Source organism: Phyllobates terribilis, unplaced genomic scaffold, assembly GCF_046119375.1.
Source record: "Phyllobates terribilis strain yellow unplaced genomic scaffold, ASM4611937v1 Scaffold_4__5_contigs__length_816908805, whole genome shotgun sequence".
NCBI classification, from domain to species: domain Eukaryota; kingdom Metazoa; phylum Chordata; class Amphibia; order Anura; family Dendrobatidae; genus Phyllobates; species Phyllobates terribilis.
Window position 1 is genome coordinate 584,664,603 of NW_027362764.1, and position 19,252 is coordinate 584,683,854.

Genomic DNA, 19,252 nt, shown 5'->3' on the forward strand with positions numbered 1-19,252 from the left:
ATTTTTTTCTTACCTAGCATGGTGTTGTGCTATCAATCTTGGATGGTCTGACGTTCTTCATCACAAGCTGTCCCGACCCACGAATAGTGTTTCCGATTAAGCCCATGCATAAGAGATGGAGATCTTGAGGCAGGAGTTCCTTCGGCTATGGTCTTTCTATGTCTAGGTAAGGAAACTATGGACTCTGCTTCAGTTCTGGATAGTCCATAACTCATTTTCTGATCTTTGTCCTCCGGAACTTCTACAGGAATGTTAATTCTCACATTTCTGTGAGCATCAAAGGAAGGTATGGACTTTGCCTTAGCAAAATGAGTGATAGATAGAGCATTACTTATTTCCTTCTCATCTTCATCTGGAACTTCTAAGGGAATGGTATTTCTTGCTTTTCTATGCACGGCAAAGGAGGGTTTGGACTTTGCTTGAGCAAGAAGAGTTACAGAAATTGTGTCAGTCTTATTCTGCTCGTCCTCCTCTGGATCTTCTACAGGAATAGTATTTCTCACATTTCTATAAGCAGCAAAAGAAGGTATAGATATTGCTTGAGCAAGATGAGTGATGGATTTAGCATCAATTGTTTTCTGCTTCTCTGGATCTTCTACAAGGATGTCATTTTTTGTATTTCTATGTGCAGCAAAGAAAGGTATTGACTTTGTCCCAGCAAGATAAGTAATAGATGGTGAGTCAGTCATCTGCTGCTCCTCCTCATCTGGAGTCGATTCTGAGGAATACATTGGATCTTGGAAGCTGCGCATGCTTTTTTCAGTGTTTGGTTTGGTCCTACCAATGGGGATAAGCCTTTCCGGCTTATTCCATGAATGCTCTGTTTTTGAGTTACTAGAGCCATTCCTGGTATAAGGAGAACTCGCATCTAGCTTGTCTTCATCAGAATGCACATTTTCCAGAGATGTGGACAGTGCAACAGATGATGGGGTATCCTTCATACATAATAGGCACTCCGTGTCTTCTGTGCTTTGGCTTGGTGATACTTTTCTTCTATACTGTGAACTCACTGATAGCTCTGAATTACTCATATCAGTTTGCTGATGAAATACCCACAGTATGTCTTTGTCATTCTCACCTGAATCTGAAAAAAGTGAAATAGTTGATGATTTAGTATTAAATTTCCCTACTGAAGTGTTGCAATATACTATAGTAATTCTACTAACATTCCCATTTACAATAACATTTGGGAACACAAAAATTCACAAAATTATTTCTTACAATATGCAGAGCAGAATCTTATTAATAAATGGAAAACATTTGCATTCCTATAATATAGGTTACATGTAAAGAGAACTTTTCATTAATTTTAGCATGCAAAACTGGCCATATTATGGAATAGTTGCTGGTAGCGGATAGCACTCGTTCATAAGATAGTCTATGGGGTAGTTCACGTGTCCAATTTTTTCCTTGGAGTAATCCTCACAAAAGCATTAAAGAGGTTGACCACTACTATTTATAATGCTACCAATGTATTTAAACTGTGCAGATAAGTGTTTTTCTAATTACCTTTCGTTGTCTTTATTGCCTGTGAGGGGCGCTATCGCTGGCCGCTCACATACATCACGTGACCCCGGCTGCAGCCGGGCGTGACTCAGTGACGCGCTTCCCGCTGATTGATGGGCTGTGGACGGGGTTACGCCGCACATCACACCCAGCATCCACCATCATGGATAAAGAGATCTGACTGCTTATCACTACCTAGCACCCCGTATTTTAGGCATTTCGGCTTCTTTACTTCTACCAAAGTGATTTTCTGAACTGTAACCATTTTTGTTGGCGTTAATATTATGGATCCCACATCAATGTGATTTTGAAAATTCTATTCACATAATGCAGAAAAAAATGTATTTACAGATTAGTGACATGGTGTGCATTTTCATATCTGTCTGTAGCATGGTGGGTTGGGTGGATTTTACCCCTTTCAATGAAATGAGAAAATCCAAATACATTTGCAAATATCTAGTGGTCTTAATATTTTACTCCTCCCGTTTACACATTATGTCCTCTCCTTACCTGGACTGCCCATCCAGTGAGAGCCAGCTTGATTTATATCTGAAGCCGATGTCTGTCTTGAAGCATCTAGATATCCTTGTATGTTGTCTGCCTCTGGAATATTAAACTTCTTTTGACATTTACTGCCTTTATTGTTTCTAAATGTTGCTTGCTGTGGTTGGGGAGGTGAAGGCCTTGGGTATGCATACTGCTGTGATGGCGCATGGACTGATCTATACTGCCCAGGATCTTGAGTTGGATGCATACCCTGCATTGTTGGAGTTTGGATATTCTCAGGTGGAGGGCGGTTTGGTGCTGGCATGTAATGTACAGGTGATGTTTCCGAAGAGATCATTGTGGGTATAGTAATGCCAGTAGGGATGGATGTAACTATGTGAACCATAGACATTTCTCTACCATGCGGTATAAATGTGGGCTCATAATTCATTCCGCTTACTGGTTTATCCACAGATATGTGTATTTTGTAAAAGTTGGATGATGGCACTTCTGATGTCCTTTGCAGGTTTTGTTTGGCTCCAGACGTAACCTTGTACTCTGCTTCTTCCTGAGGTGGAAGATCAGTCGCTGGCATATGTGATTCTACAGTCTGTTTAGCTATGTACATAGATGACTCTGAAGCCAACGGAAATGCTTGGTCTGGAGGATGCTGGGACTCAATGGAAATTATTTTGTTCCCGGGGAGGTTTACAACATTGCTTGGCTTTGAAATGCTTCTTACGGGGATGAATGGAGCTTGAGCTGTTTGTCTATCATTTGATGGGACACGTCCCGGTAGTGAATACTGTCCATCGAGATCTTGCCTATTTGTGGTTTGGTGAATTGATCTTTTAGGGACTGTTCCATTGAAAGAGGATTTCTTATCCAAGTCTTTTGTGGATTGTGAACCTGTTGGTTGGGACACATTGTCTAATTTCTCAGGTAGTTCAGCAATTTGTTCTGAAGCTTTCACCCTTGACCTTGTATGCACCAGTTGCTGGTCCTTCACACCTTCTGTATTCATTACAGCGGGCATGGCTTCAGCCAATGACGTATAACAGGAACCTGGATCTGATTTCTCAGTCCACTGTTCTTTCTCAATATCTGCTTCCTCGGATCCTGCCTTATCTGTTAGAGGTGGAATTAATGAGATGTCTGATTTTCTTGTGATTTGAGTGGGGTCACATTGCATCTGGGTATTCTCTGTGGTGAAGGGAATTAAAGTGTTAAGGCTGGTTAAATCAGAAATGTAGAACCTGACATGTAGATTATAACATGCAGATGAAAAAGAACATGTAGAGCCACCTCTATAACTTTTCTCACCGTTCTTTTTGCTCCATTCAATAAGTTTCAAAAGGCTAAAAATCACTGTTTTCCTTCAAGCTGCACAAACAGTGGGTACGGAAAGTATTCAGACCCCTTTTACATTTTTCACTCTTTGTTTCACTGCAGCCATTTGGTAAATTTTAAAAAGTTCATTTTTTTTCTCATTAAAGTACACTCTGCACCCCATCTTGACTGAAAAAAAAACACAGAAATGTAGAAGTTTTTGCAAATTTATTAAAAAAGAAAAACTGAAATATCGCATTATCATACGTATTCAGACCATTTGCTCAGTCATTCATATTTAAGTCACATGCTGCCCATTTCCTTGTGATCCTTCTTGAGATGGTTCTACTCCTTCATTGGAGTCCAGCTGTGTTTAATTAAACTGATAGGACTTGATTTGGAAAGGCACACACCTGTCTATATAAGACCCCACAGCTCACAGTGCATGTCAGACCAAATGAGAATCATGAGCTCAAAGGAACTGCCCAAGGCGCTCTGAGACAGAATTGTAGCAAGGCACAGATCTGACCATGGTTGCAAAAGAATTTCTGCATTACTCAAGGTTCCTAAGAGCACAGTGGCCTCCATAATCCTTAAATGGAAGAAGTTTGAGAACACCAGAAGTCTTCCTAGACCTGGCCGTCCAGCCAAACTGAGCAATCGTGTGAGAAGAGCCTTGGTGAGAGAGGTAAAGAAGAACCCCAAGATCACTGAGACTGAGCTCCAGAGATGCAGTAGGGAGATGGGAGAAAGTTCCACAAAGTCAACTATTACTGCAGCCCTCCACCAGTCGGGCCTTTATGGCAGAGTGGCCCGATGGAAGCCTCTCCTCAGTGCAAGACATATGAAAGCCCGCATAGAGTTTGCTCAAAAACACATGAAGGACTCCCAGACTATGAGAAATAAGATTCTCTGGTCTGATGAGACGAAGATAGAACTTTTTGGTGATAATTCTAAGCGGTATGTGTGGAGAAAACCAGGCACTGCTCATCACCGGCCCAATACAATCCCAACAGTGAAACATGGTGGTGGCAGCATCATGCTGTGGGGGTGTTTTTCAGCTGCAGGGACAAGGCGACTGGTTGCAATTGAAGGAAATATGAATGCAGCCAAGTACAGAGATATCTTGGATGAAAACCTCTTCCAAGGTGTTCTGGACCTCAGACTTGGTCGAAGGTTCACCTTCCAACAAGACAATGACCCTATGCACACAGCTAAAATGACAAAGGAGTGGCTTCAGAACAACTCTGTGACCATTCTTGACTGGCCCAGCCAGAGCCCTGACCTAAACCCAATTGAGCATCTCTGGAGAGACCTGAAAATGTCTGTCCACCAATGTTCACCATCCAACCTGATGGAACTGGAGAGGATCTGCAAGGAAGAACGGCAGAGGATCCCTAAATCAAGGTGTGAAAACTTGTTGCATCATTCCCAAGAAGACTCATGGCTGTACTAGCTCAAAAAGGTGCTTCTACTCAATACTGAGCAAAGGGTCTGAATACTTATGACCATGTGAAATTTCAGTTTTTCTTTTTTAATAAATTTGCAAAAATTTCTACATTTCTGTTTTTTTTCAGTCAAGATGGGGTGCAGAGTGTACTTTAATGAGAAAAAAATGAACTTTTTAGAATTTACCAAATAGCAGCAATGAAACAAAGAGTGAAAAATTTAAAGGGGTCTGAATACTTTCTGTATCCACTGTAAATCTTTTCACTACCCCGGACCACTAGAGATTTTACCATTAACCACTGCAGTACCTGAACTCTAGCTGCTCTGCCAATAATCTATATACTTAAAAAGGTACAAATCTCTATGTGGCGTGTGCATTATCCTCACACTGTGCAATAAATAGGCAGCACACTTTACAATCATAGCCTTTGGATATTTTGCTGTATTTTCAATAGGGGCCTCCTTGGCTTAAAGGGGTTTTCCCACGAACGAAAGTTGATTTTAATCAATAGATCTTGGAATAACAATAAGTTCCACAATTGAATGTATTTAAATAAAATGTTCCTGTGCTGAGATAATCTTATAAATGTTCCCCTGCTGTGTACTGTGTAATGGCTGTGTCTGACCGTACAGGAACATGGTCTGATCATACCACATCTCCTGGGCAGGGGAGAACACAAAAGAGTATACAGACATTACAGCACGGGATCACAGCTGATTCTTTCTGTGAGGTAAAACACTTCACTTCCTGTTTATAAACAATGTTTTACTTCAAAGAATTCTCTGCAATCCCGTGCTGTAATGTCTGTATACTCTTTTCCTTCCTCCTCTGCCCAGGAGATGTGGTATGATCAGATCATGTTCCTGTACGGTCAGACACAGACGTTACACAGGGGAACATTATAAGATTATATCCGCACAGGAACATTTTATTTAAATACATTCAATTGTGGAAATTATTATTATTCAAAGATCTATTGATTAAATGAATTTTTGTTTGTGGGAAAACCCCTTTAAGACCAACACTGCCCTACACCAACAGGAAAGTTGACATTAACCAATTAAAACATAAAGACCTATCAGTCATTAAGCCTAAAAATGTTGTGTGCCACGCCGTTACAGTTATATAGTGTTTTGGTTCTACCCAGTATCAGGATGGTGTATAAAATGATTTATCTACCCACCACACTCTCCATTTATACAGGAGATGTTTCTGTGCTAAACATCTGATCTATCAGTGCCCGATACTCTGAGCTTATATGGCATAGTACCAGCTGTATGGCTGGTTCCACAAGGTGATTGTTACAAACCATGCTCGGACAGGAATACCCAGGTTCACCGCGAGGTCTACTGACCTGACCTGGGTGCTCATAGGCATATACGAGGCAGTTAGCTCAGGTCACTAGAGCAGGCAATGGAGTTGGGTATTGTGATCCAAGCAGGGTCTGTGAACACAGATTGTGAGAATGACCTTATTCCTAGAAGGCTCAGGTTTACATTAAGAGTGTCCCAGCTGTCCAGAGCATTTCTTACTGGGACTTATGTTGACTGGTTTGAGAAGATTATATTCTATGACCCACTGAATGTCATTAAAGGGAAAGTGTCATCTGAGTCATGCTGCCCAAACCACAGCAGCATGAATCAGAGAACTGTATGTTCATGCACACTGCAGAGAAAACATACAATGAAAAGCCGACGGAGGACTACATATCACAGCAGACTAGCATGAGGCAGGTCCCCACTGGCTTCTCCCCGCTTTGCTACCCTGGACTCTATTGCTCTGTGTGTATAGGGAAAGATCCGTCACTCAAAGAGAGCAGGGTGGGGACAAGCCGCCAATGTTTGATTGCTGTTTAATGCCTCATGGTCGGTGTTAACCACGTCATACAAGAAACATCAGACAAGATCTGCTGTTTTGGAGATGTGTCCGCAGTTGTCTAACCATCACGTTTTGGCCATTGTTAAAGTCGCTCAGATTCTTACATTTTCAGATTTACATAGGGGGCACTAAAAGCAAGGCACGTGAAAACAGCAGCAGTTCTTAATTTAGTTTCTTAATCTACTAGTTAACTTGGCTAATGATTTTGTTAGACAACAGTTGTATCGTCATCAAAAACGTGCTATTATGTCATTCACCGCACAGTTTTAATGTAATATCATGCACCTTTTCAGCAGTCAATATAGGAACCACAGCAATGGCACGCCACTGAGATTTAAGATTGCATTGCAGTCAAGTCAGTGCAGTCCTGGATGGCCTTACTCTTTAAGTTAATCTATTACCAGGTTTTTGCTATCCTATCTGACAGCAGCATGATGTAGGGGCACAGATGCCGATTTCAGTGAGGTATTACTTACTAGACTGCTCACTATCATTTTGATAAAATCACAATTTTCTCTGCTGCAGATCTATCAGTTCTCTGAATCCTGAGCTCTGTACAATCCCACCCACACCACTGATTGCCAGCTTTCTGCGTACACTGTGCATAGGCAGAAAGTTGCTAATTAGTGGTAGGTGCTGTGATATACAGAGTTCATTAATATGGAGGACTACATGGCAGCTGGTTTACTAGTAGAGATTGGCAAACCATTGACTGGTCGGGTCCGAACAGTTATTAAATGTTCGGGTTCGGGTACCAGAACAGTACCCGAACCCAAACACGGACCCCATTCACATGAATGTAGTAAATAGAGATGGGCGAACCCGAACAGTAAAGTTCGGAGTCCGTACCGAACACCTACTGTTCGGGCACGGACCCCGAACACGGACTTCACCAGGAAGTCCATGTCAGGTTATGTGCCCACGATGCAGAAATGCTCCGGATTTTTCCTGAGCGTTTCTGCATCTCCCTGGCAGAAAAAACGCATGCGGATTGTACATGTGGATTTTACATGCGTTTTTCCTGCCAGGTAAATGAAACAACCCGCATGTGAAATCGCATGTTAAAAATATCAAGTGCTTTCCAAGCGATTTTAGCATAACTTGGAAAAGTGCTTGACAACTTGGTCACACTATATAAATCCATGCAAACGGCATGGATTTATATAGTGTGACCAAGTTACGATGCTGCAAATGCAGAATCAATAGCAAAAAAAAAATAAAAAAAAACATTATACTCACCTTCAGATGGCCCCCGGTCTCCTTAGCGATGCGTCCGGTATCTTGTGCGGCTCCCGGTGCTCTAAAAAGGACCTTCCATTACGTCATATAGTCATGTGATGGTCACGCGACCATCACCTGATTGCTGCCGTTAGCGGTCGCGTGACCGTCACATGACTAAATGACGTCACGTAAGGGCCTTGCAGACCACCGCCGGAAGCCAAGGAGACAGCAGCGCCACTCAGAGGAGACCGGTGGGCACTGGAAAGGTGAGTATAAGGTTATTTTTTATTTTAATTCTTTTTTAACTACAGGTGCTATGGTACCCGGGTCTGGAGGAGAGTCTCCTCTTCTCCAGACCCGGGTACCATCCTCACATTGAACCGCATGATATCCGCATGTGCACGTGTAGTCATGCGGTCCAATGCAAGTCAATGGCGGCTAAAATGCCGCGATTCCGCAAAATAAATGGTAGTGCTGCGGATTTTTCCGCAATGATAATCTGCAGCGTAAATTTCCGCAGCATGTGCACAGCATGGGACTACTACACCCATCAGCCTACGTCTGCTGTTGCCATCTGCCGGCGCATGCGCTATAAATAAAAATTTATAGGGGTTTCTCATGCAGATGACAGCGCAACGAACACCTGGTGAAGTCCGTGTTCGGAGTCTGTGCCCAAACATTAGGTGTTCGGTTACGGACCCCGAACTTTACTGTTCGTGTTCACCCATCTCTATTTACTAGTCCTCTAGTGATAATCTTCTGCTGATAAAAAAGTGATTTTATGAAATCTACAGCAAAAAGCCCAGTAAGTGGCACATCCCTGGAATCACAGTCTCTGGCCCTACATTATGCTGCTCTCAAATAAGGTAGCAAAGACCTGGTGATAGTTTCCCTTTCACCCTTTAAAAGAGCACTCTTTTTCCCCCTTGTTAGCAATGATGTGTGTATGTGTAAGTATCATACTTACCACTTGCCGTCTCCACGGCGATCTGGCGTCATGTGACCGCATTTGTAACCTGCTGGATCATACAGTGTCTTCTGTGTGGAGCGGTGGTTACTTTTTTAGTGCAAGTCTGAGACTCACAACAAGACCTCGTTCTCATAGATTTGCATTGAAAAAATATAAAAATTGACTCCGCCATACAACAGACGCTGTGTGATCCAGCAGGTCAAAAATGCAGTCATGTGACGCCGGAGCTCAGCTGAAAACAGCAGAAGATGGCGATCGTGAGTCTGTTACTGCATTCATTACACATAACACGTGGTAAGTGCTGGCTATGCTGACCTCCGATCGCTGCTGTTAACCATTAAATCTCTTACAGCAGTATTTAAATGGCTCCCATGACATGATCATGGGCACTAGGTAACTGATGGGTTCTGTGATTGTGGGACATCGGGTAACCAATGGGTTACCATGGTCGAAGCAAGGCCATCCTCCTGCGACGTCCCATCTGAGATTCTCATCAAACGAAACGTCACAGGAAGTAAAGAAAAATGACAGAATGACAGATATAGGAATGACCTGGTAGGGAATTTTGTAATAAAGGAAATCAATGCTTCTCTTAGTACAGCTGAGTAAAATATGTAAGAGTATAATTACCAGGTCTGCGATGAAATTCTTGAACAAGATCCTTAAAGTCCATAGAAGGGTTTTCTGTAATTGAAGCACACAAATTCTCTAAGTGAGGGCTCATGCAGATTAGCGTCTTAGGCCACGGCACCACTATCAGTGTTTGGTCAGTATTCGGTCAGTATTTTTTCTCAGGAGTGGAACAATCAGAGAAAAGGTATAATAGAAACAAGTCACCAATTCTGCATTTATCACCCACTGCTGGTTTTGGCTCCCACGCCTGAGAAAAAATACTGACCGAATACTGATAGTGGGGCTGTGGCCTAACTCTGACATCTGCTGTCTGATTTTTGATTGGACAGCACACCGACCCATGTAATTCAATAGGACTGTTCATATGAACAATTTTTCTCTCGGTCCGGCTGTCCATGAGACAAAAATTGCAGCTTTCACTACTTTCTGGGGTATATTGGATGAGACTCACCCATTTAAGTCTATAGGTGCAAAAAAAAAAATTGGATCCCACACAGAACGTCCGTTTAGCATTTTACGGATACATTACCATTATTAACAAAGGAAACTGTATTTGATCATGCATATTTTAGAATGTAGATGTATGAAAATGGATCTCACACAGACATAAAAAACAAAGACACGGATGACACATGGATGAAAATTAGATGAAAATAGTCCGAGACCATTTGTCATATGCTCATCTGCAGACGGCCTATATCCCATCGCTTTCCACTAAGCTCTATCCAATTTTCAAAGGGTTGAAGGGAAGGTGAAAAACCAGAAAAAGTTGGAAATGATGGTGCAGGAAAGGCAAACAACATAAATTGTACCTTTCTACTGACAGAAATCTGGTTTTATGCCATTAATACATTTCCATCATTATGTTCTGCAAAACTGTCTTGGCCTTAAAGGATTGTTCCCATGTTCCTTCATAGGTAAAATTGCAAACTGCTTGTAAAAATAATCAATTTTGCCATTTAGTTGTTATTAAAAATGCTCCACTTTGAAGGACAGAGGTACTGTTAATTTTATTGTTTTTGGCTCATTGCCTAGGTTTTCGGCTACCGCTGCAGTTTAGCTGGGTATGCACAGGCACACAAACTCTTTCCAATAGAGCTTATAGGTGCTGCTCAGAAGCGGGCCAGGAACACATGAGGCTACTGTTAGCTCCCGATCTCGGCTTCAGTGCCACTGCAATATATCAGGCAAAGCGGCCTCCATAGCAGCATCGGAGAGTGCACAGTTAGGGCCAGAAGCCAATGATGCCGCTGGTCCGGACTGTCAATCAAGCACAAGCGCTGGGGAGCGGTGTGCTCCTGAATGAGAACATGGCACAACCCCTTTCAGATAACCATACACAGCCACAACACCCAGACGACTCAGGTAAACCTGATCTTACCTTGTCTGATATGTAATAATTCTATAAAGAAAAATGAAGCATAGTGGACAATGTTTGCGGGTTGAGTGGTCACGACAGCTTGACTCAGGCCCTGTAGCAGTGTTTTTAGGCCGTACGGCACTAGGAGACTTGGTTTTGTTGACATGTTTCTTATAACCACTAAAAGAGGGGAGAAAAGGAAAAAGAAATGATAACACAATATATATATATATATATATATATATATATATATATATATATATACACATGTAACCATTTAAAAGGAATCAGTTAGCAGATCTGACAACAGCATGATGTAGAGACTGAGAGCCGAATTCCAGTGATATGTCACTTTCTAGGCTGTTTTGATTAAATCATTGTTTTATCAGCAGGAGATTTTCGCTAGAGGACTAGTTGTCTCGTATCTCCTAGTCAACTGCTGTGTGTTATACTGCTCCAACCAATGGTTAGCAGCTATCTGTCAATATACAGTTTATACAGGAAGCTGCCAATCAGTGGTGTGGTCGAGATTACACAGAGCTCAGCATTCTGAGCACTGCTAGATCTGAGACTGTATCAATTTGACAGCATGCAGACCAGTAAGTGACATTGCTGGAATCAGGGTCTCAACCCTTATATCATTCTGCTCTCAAATTATAGTATAACAAAAACGTAGTGATATATTTCCTTTAATGCAGCTCTTCATGATCTGGAGGCAGCATCACCCAAATAACATTGTAGTGTGTATGCTATCTGATGCTATAAGGGATCTTTCACACGTCCGTGTGGTGACAGTTTCCACATGTACCGGAGACACTGACACACGTAGACCCATTCAAACGAATGGGTCTGTGCACAGGTCAGTGTGTCTCCACGGACCGTGTGTCTGTGTGAACCACACGTAGACATGTCCGTTTTTGGCCAGCAACACGGATCACATGGACCCATTCAAGTCAATGGGTCCGTGTAAACATGTACTGCACACGTATGCCATCTGTGTGATACATACCGGCTGCGCTCAGTGAGTGACAGGACAGAGTTCCGGGGCCCGCTCACTGCAGGAGTCATTCTCCCTGGCTCCTCTGCAGATCGGTAGCATGGATTACAGCGGGGGACACTTAGGATAGGAGAGTATAAGGATTTTTTATTTTATTCTTATTTTTACAGGTGGACACTGCGGGAGCAGTCACTACTACCCTCATCATTGTCCCTGTTGGTGCTGATCACAGCGCCGACAGGGAACCATGATGAGGGCAGTGTTCAGCAACCGGCGCTTGGGAACAGCGCTAACTGTACACTGATTCCCAAGTACGGGTACGTGTGATCCTGATGCGGCACATGGATGGCACATGGTTGCCACACGTGTGACACACGAGATACGGATATCTCCGGTACCGGAAATATACGGACGTGTGAAACCGACCTGAGGGCAAGGGAAAACCAGCTGGATATCGTGCTGAACATACACATAAAATAGCAGGTGAGTGGTGTTGCAGATTTGATGCAGATTGTACTTGCAGCGTTTCCAGAACATTTCTACTCTATTTCCACAGCATAATTTGCAAGTGAAATACTGGGAGAAAAAATAAGCGAATCCCTCACTGTGCAGTTAATAATGGGACCTGTCCTTCATATGCGGTGGGTGTCGTTTCAGATACTGCTGACCATCAGAAAAATGTAAAAAAATGAAGGTTTATCGGAACATCCAAAATAGCTAAAATCTTGTAAGCGCCCTTAGGCCACTGCCCCACTATCAGTATTTGGTCAGTATTCGGTCAGTATTTTTTCTCAGTGGGAGCCAAAACCAGGAGTGGATGATAAATATAGAATTGGTGACTTGTTTCTATTTTCTTTGATTGTTCCTCACCTGGCTTTGGCTCCCACTCCTGAGAAAAAATACTGAACGAATACTGACCAAATACTGATAGTGGGGTTGTGGCCTTAGTCATAGGGAATGAATGAATGAAGAATTCTCTATGACTGAGGGTTCGCTCACACTGGCAAGTGGCCAGCGTATTACTCTGAGAAGTGCTATCCAATGTTTCACAGTAGGTTCAGTAGCTGAGCCCAGTCCACAAAGGATAGGTGCTGACTGTCTTGTACAGGCAACATGTATCTCTAACAGCAGCGATTGGAGCCAGCTCCATTTACTGCTTTTTAACCACCTAAATGCTAATTGTCAATTTCTAACAATTTCCCCAAATGCTGTTACCTGCAGATATGGGGTTAATCTACAGATTAACAATTGGAGCCATCTGCTTTTAATCATAGAGGTGTGCCTGGAGGGGCTACAGTCACTGCTCATTATACAGTGAGCTTTGGCTAAAACACACCCGCATCTATGAAGAGTGAGCTGTCAATCAAAGTGCGGGGGCATGCTTACAGCCGCTGCTCACAAAGCTGTGATTGTAGCCTATCTGTGCATTATATTCTCATTATATTAAATTGCAAAGTGCTTGTAAATACCAGAAACTTTGACATGTACTTCTTATTAAAAATCCTCTCCATTCCCAAGAAATAGGGGATTTTTTATTTATTTGTCACCTGGGTTGGGAAGTTCAAAAAACGTGAGTTTTTCAAGCAGAAATTGCTTCAGTAAACTCTGTTTTTTGGGGGGAGTTTTGCCTTTTCTGAAAGGACTTTGAAGAGTTGTTTTCTTGAGGAATCCCTCACAGCCTAGAGACTCGAAAGTGTCCACCTTCCTCCAGGATCCGATTATAAGATGTGACATGCACGCTCTCTTTTTAACACCTGGTGTTTTTCAAAACCTCTTCAGGAAAAAAATATGAAATTCCCATAGAAATTAATTTGAAGATTTTTCAAAGCGTTTTTGAAACAAGGTTTTGGAGGAGGATTTTGGAGAGGTTCCACTCCAAAGAAAAACCTCAAGTGTGAATGGTAAGGGTATGTGACACGGCATCATTTAGAGAGCAGACCAGCCTGAAAGAGACGTCGTGTGCACATACCCATAGGGTTTTTTTTTTTTTTTGCAACTTCTGTATATAAACTAGTGAGCAAAGACGCCTGAAGAATGGACTGGTCACTTCTTAGAACTGCTTCACATTTTTAAAGATGTACGTCCAGTGTATGTATTCATTATTTTTGATGTTTATTGAACACTTGCCGCAGGTCGGAACTGTGAATCAATCCGCAGCGCACCTCCCTGGCAAGTAGGAAGCTGGGGAGAAGTGTGACCCTGAATACAAATGATGAGACTACACCTCTAAGGGATTAAAATCTACACTGCAGGTCTATTTACTCTCAGAAATTTAGGCAGAACGCTGATACAGTTAAGCTCCATGGCAGAGCAGGGAAACACGATCTCCCTGCACTACCACTCTCGGCCAAGGTGCCAGCGCACACACAGGACGTCAGAGTCCCTGTGCAGTGAAGTTATCACGCCGTGTCAGGACTCTGATGTCCTGTGCGTGTGCAGGCGCCTTTGCCACAGCATCATCCTGCCGTGCCCGAGAGCACTAGTGCAGGGAGATCAACGCATTGGTTTGCCTGGTGGACTCGTCAGGATCCTGGATTAAGTGAGTATATGATGTTTTTTATTTTACTTAAAAATTTTGGTGTGACTGTGGGGACAACATACAGTGGGGAGGAGGCCCATTAGAAAGTTAAGGGGCTACTGTGGGGGGCCTTCAAAATCTGGGGGCCATTACACAGCGTGGGAACTAATGTGGGGGACCTCATACATTATGGGGGCTAATGTGGGAGTCCTCGTCAGTCTAGGAGCTAATGTGGGGCCCCTTAAAGTTTGAGGACTACTTGTGAGGGTCATCATAAAGTGGGGAGACTACTGAAGGGGCCATCATACAGTGTGGGAGCTAATGTGAGGGCCAATATACAATTTGGAAACTACAGTAGGGGCCATCATATAGTATGGGGACTATCGTGGGGGCCTTTGTAAGGGAAATATTGAGGAATATTAAAAGTCTGTCATAGATATTGACCATTTCTTCCTTATTCCCCTTTTGGTCAGTACAAAGCTGTCTCCATAAAATCTCAGCACAAAGCCCAAATTAACACAGTCACGAGTAAGGCCTTAAACAAACTGCTGACAGGTAAAAAGTGTTATAACTTAGTTAAGATGCGAGCATCTTGTCCCTGGAAGATGGATGCAGGGGGTAATTAAAACACAGGATTGCAATAATTTGCGTGTAACTGTTTGAGCTTGCTTCCCAAGCTTCAAAGAAGAAATCTATAGACACGCCGACTCCGATATGAAATATGAAATATTGTGAGTTCCATACATCGGGCAATAATGGGACCTATATGTTTAGTGGCAGAATCAGCCCAGGAATGTATCCATAGTTTTTCATGGCTGTAAGCAGAATCAGGGAGCTGTCGCGCAAAAAGACCAGAATAGCAGACTGCCACTATGTGATGTGTGGTCTCTAAATGAAGGTAAAATCATAACGGAAAAAATGGCGTAGTTTGCAAGCTTTTGCGATCAACGAGCGATGAGTTATCGCAGAAGTTAGTGTTTTTAATAAAAATGTGCAGGCTGGAGACCAGCCCATATGATGTCACCACAAAGGGCGTGTGGACAGATCTCCCCTTAGGTATAAGAGAACCCATGGTAAATGCAGGAGCACTCATTGCCAGGATTATAAGCAATGGTTCCTGTTCGATAACGCTCATATCAAACTGGGGAGCCCCTCTTCCACCTATATTGAATCGTCTCAGCAATCGTATAGTAAGTTATCTTCTTTTATCTTTTTTATTTTATGTAACTGCTTATGTATTTTAATGTCTCCTTTGTAACATCCTTGTGTATATATTTTTCCTAAACACTGCCTCCCTTTTGGATTAAATATAAAATTTAATAGTTCTGTTTCTTTTGTCCTGTAATCGTTCCTTTCCCCGAAGCCATATACGCTACCAAAACGCAGGCGTCCGGCCAGGCCTGAATTATAATTCAAACTCGGCCGGTGGTAACAGAGAATAATAGTCGGGCTATCATGAAGCTGACAGTGACAGTACGGGGGCGTAAACACGGATTCCATGTGTTGGAATCCAGAGATGTGACGCCATACTCTCACTGGTCGCTTGTCGATACCTATGAAGCGAGTAGTCTGGATCGCGTACTCGCGATTTTGGACGAAATACTGACAGCGTGACGGCACGGTGAGATATTGCGTGATCTCCCCGATGTCGTCACTGTGAAATCCCTGTCAGCCATCATAAAGTGTGAGGACAACTGTAAAGACCATCATGAAATGTGGGAGGCATTATACCGTTTGGGAGCGAATATGAGGGTCATTATACAGTGTGAGGACTAGTGTGAGGGGCATTATATTGAGTTTTGGATGAACAATGATGACATCTATAATATAATCGGCTAAGCGTCCCTCTGTCTGAAGCCTTTATAGACTGCGCATGCGTGACACGCAGTCTGGCTCCAGACAGAAGAACGCTTGGAGCCGTTACAGGTAAGAGGAGGTGTATGGCGCCGGAGATCGCGGTATGTGTAGACACTGAACGCATACCGCAATCTCCGGCGCCATACTTGCATACTTACCTGACCGGGAGGAGCGTTGCCGCGGCGCCTCTCTTCTGGCCGGAGACCGGGGGTAGGAGTGAGGCGTCGGATCGGCGATTGCGCATAGCGCTATCCTTCGCCATTTTACTGAAGACACATTTACAGTGTGTCTTCAGCAAAATGGCGTCGGACAGCGCAGTGCTCCGGCGCCGCTCTCCTCCCCCGGCCTCCGGCATAACAGGACGCTGCAGCGCTGGAGTACAGAGAAGAAAGGTGAGTATAACTGTTTGGGTTTTTTTGTATATGTGTACAGTGTGAAAGGGATGAGGGGGCCACACATATCAGGATTGTGGGGTGAGGGGACCATGCATATACCAGGATTGTGGGGTGAGGGGACCATGCATATACCAGGATTGGGGGGTGAGGGGTACCACGCATACCAGGATTGGGGGGTGAGGGGTACCACGCATACCAGGATTGGGGGGTGAGGGGTACCACGCATACCAGGATTGGGGGGGTGAGGGGTACCACGCATACCAGGATTGGGGGGTGAGGGGAGTCACGCATACCGGGATTGGGGATGAGGGGTGCCACGCATACCAGGGTTGGGGGGTGAGGGGTTCCACGCATACCAGGATTGGTGGGTGAGGGAGCCACGCATACCGGGATTGTGGATGAGGGGTGCCACGCGTACCGGGATTGGGGATGAGGGGTGCCACGCATACCGGGATTGGGGATGAGGGGTGCCACGCATACCGGGATTGGGGATGAGGGGTGCCACGCATACCGGGATTGGGGATGAGGGGTGCCACGCATACCGGGATTGGGGATGAGGGGTGCCACGCATACCGGGATTGGGGATGAGGGGTGCCACGCATACCGGGATTGGGGATGAGGGGTGCCACGCATACCGGGATTGGGGATGAGGGGTGCCAAGCATACCGGGATTGGGGATGAGGGGTGCCATGCATACCAGGATTGGGGATGAGGAAAAGACAGGAAAAGTGGACGACTCCCTCAGAAAGAAGGTCACCTCTAAGTCCTCATCTATAACTGTACTGTAATCTTACATGTTCTGTATGACTGGTATCTACCACTATATGTCACCATATGGCAGTAATATCAGTATTGGTCTTGGTATAGAAATATAATGTCAGTAACGGTGCTGTCACCCCACTATTAGTGTCCACCACCATAGTTGTAATCAAAGTTGCCTGGTAAGAGGCCCATTCAGATGTTTGGTCCCCCTGAGCTGAACCTAAGGCCACGGCCCCACTATCAGTATTCAGTCAGTATTTTTTCTCAGGAGTGGGAGCCAAAACCAGGAGAGGAGCAATCAGAGTAGAGGTATAATAGAAACAAGTCACCAATTCTGCATTTATCACCCACTCCTGGTTTTGGCTCCCACTCCTGAGAAAAAATACTGACCGAATACTGATAGAGGGGCCGTGGCTTAATGAGTGATTGGTGAGGACGTGTGGCAGAAGTGGAGTTTTTAGACAAGTGGGCGGTGAGACTGGAAGGTTCTTGGGGTGGAGTCTAAAGGGGACCCAAAAATGTTGCCAGTATGGGGTCCTAAAATTCCAGGTGGCAGCCCTGACCTGCAGTATGTGGACAGAGGGCACACAGCACAGATGTGACAGCGCTCATCCTTCCTCTGCTGCTCTCCAATGTCATGTGAGTCCGCCCCTCCCCTCCTGGCTGACCCGACACCAGAGGCAGCTCTGCTCACTGACGGCGGAGGGAGGCTGCTGCCGGAGATGGCCGCTCCTCCTCTAGTAGTGTGCCGGGTGGTCAGGCTGCCTCTCTCCCAACAGCACGGCTGTACAAGAGACCATGCGCTACAGAGATGTGGCTACTGCAGTCTGATGGCCGGGCCGCCATGGACCTGGCTACCATCTGTCCTTATAGGCAGGAAGCCTGGCACCACAGGACGGCAAGGACATCAGATCCCTCAGCAGCCTGCCTTACCTTCTCCAGCCTCATCATCTTCAGCAGCACAGTACCACTGACAGGGCGACTACCCGCTTCTAGAGCTAGATGTGACGACGAGGTGATGACGCAGCTCCGGACTCAGCGGTTACACCAGCGCGCGCAGGTAGCAACGGTAACCGCGTAACGGAGTCTCGCCCTGGCTGTAACTGACCAGCTTCACCTTATTCTGTAATGGTCGCTAGAGGGCGCTGTTAGCATTCGTAAAAAAGTGACGCTGTGCAGAGACGCCGGCAGCAGCTACTCCTGGGCTCTGCTGCTCCTGAGCTCTGCTGCTCCTGAGCTCTGCTGCTCCTGAGCTCTGCTGCTCCTGAGCTCTGCTGCTGACTAATCCTTCTAGGCGGCTTCTGCTATCTGCATGCTCTTCTCTGTGGGTTCTGCTCTCTTCCTATTCTTTCCCGATGGGTTCTGCTCTCTTCCTATTCTTTGTCAGTGGGTTCTGCTCTCTTCCTATTCTTTGTCAGTGGGTTCTGCTCTCTTCCTATTCTTTCCCGGTGGGCTCTGCTCTCTTCCTATTCTTTGTCAGTGGGTTCTGCTCTCTTCCTATTCTTTCTTGGTGGGTTCTGCTCTCTTCCTATTCTTTCCCGGTGGGTTCTGCTCTCTTCCTATTCTTTCCCGGTGGGCTCTGCTCTCTTCCTATTCTTTCCCGGTGGGTTCTGCTCTCTTCCTATTCTTTCCCGGTGGGCTCTGCTCTCTTCCTATTCTTTCCCGGTGGGTTCTGCTCTCTTCCTATTCTTTCCCGGTGGGTTCTGCTCTCTTCCTATTCTTTGGCAGTGGGTTCTGCTCTCTTCCTATTCTTTGTCAGTGGGTTCTGCTCTCTTCCTATTCTTTCCCGGTGGGTTCTGCTCTCTTCCTATTCTTTGGCAGTGGGTTCTGCTCTCTTCCTATTCTTTGGCAGTGGGTTCTGCTCTCTTCCTATTCTTTCCCGGTGGGTTC

The 19,252-nt window shown here is 44.7% G+C and overlaps 1 protein-coding gene across 1 annotated transcript; it reads right to left on the reverse strand.

Moving 5' to 3' along the window:
* Positions 1-22: 22 nt before the first annotated feature.
* On the reverse strand, positions 23-18,460 carry CABYR (calcium binding tyrosine phosphorylation regulated). The gene is made up of 5 exons (XM_073676716.1): positions 18,296-18,460; positions 10,855-11,013; positions 9,471-9,524; positions 2,017-3,195; positions 23-1,084 (listed from the first exon to the last, which is right to left on the reverse strand). Exons 2-5 carry the CDS (start codon positions 10,997-10,999, stop codon positions 33-35), a joined length of 2,430 nt encoding a protein of 809 aa, XP_073532817.1. The 5' UTR covers positions 11,000-11,013; positions 18,296-18,460; the 3' UTR covers positions 23-32.
* Positions 18,461-19,252: the final 792 nt, after the last annotated feature.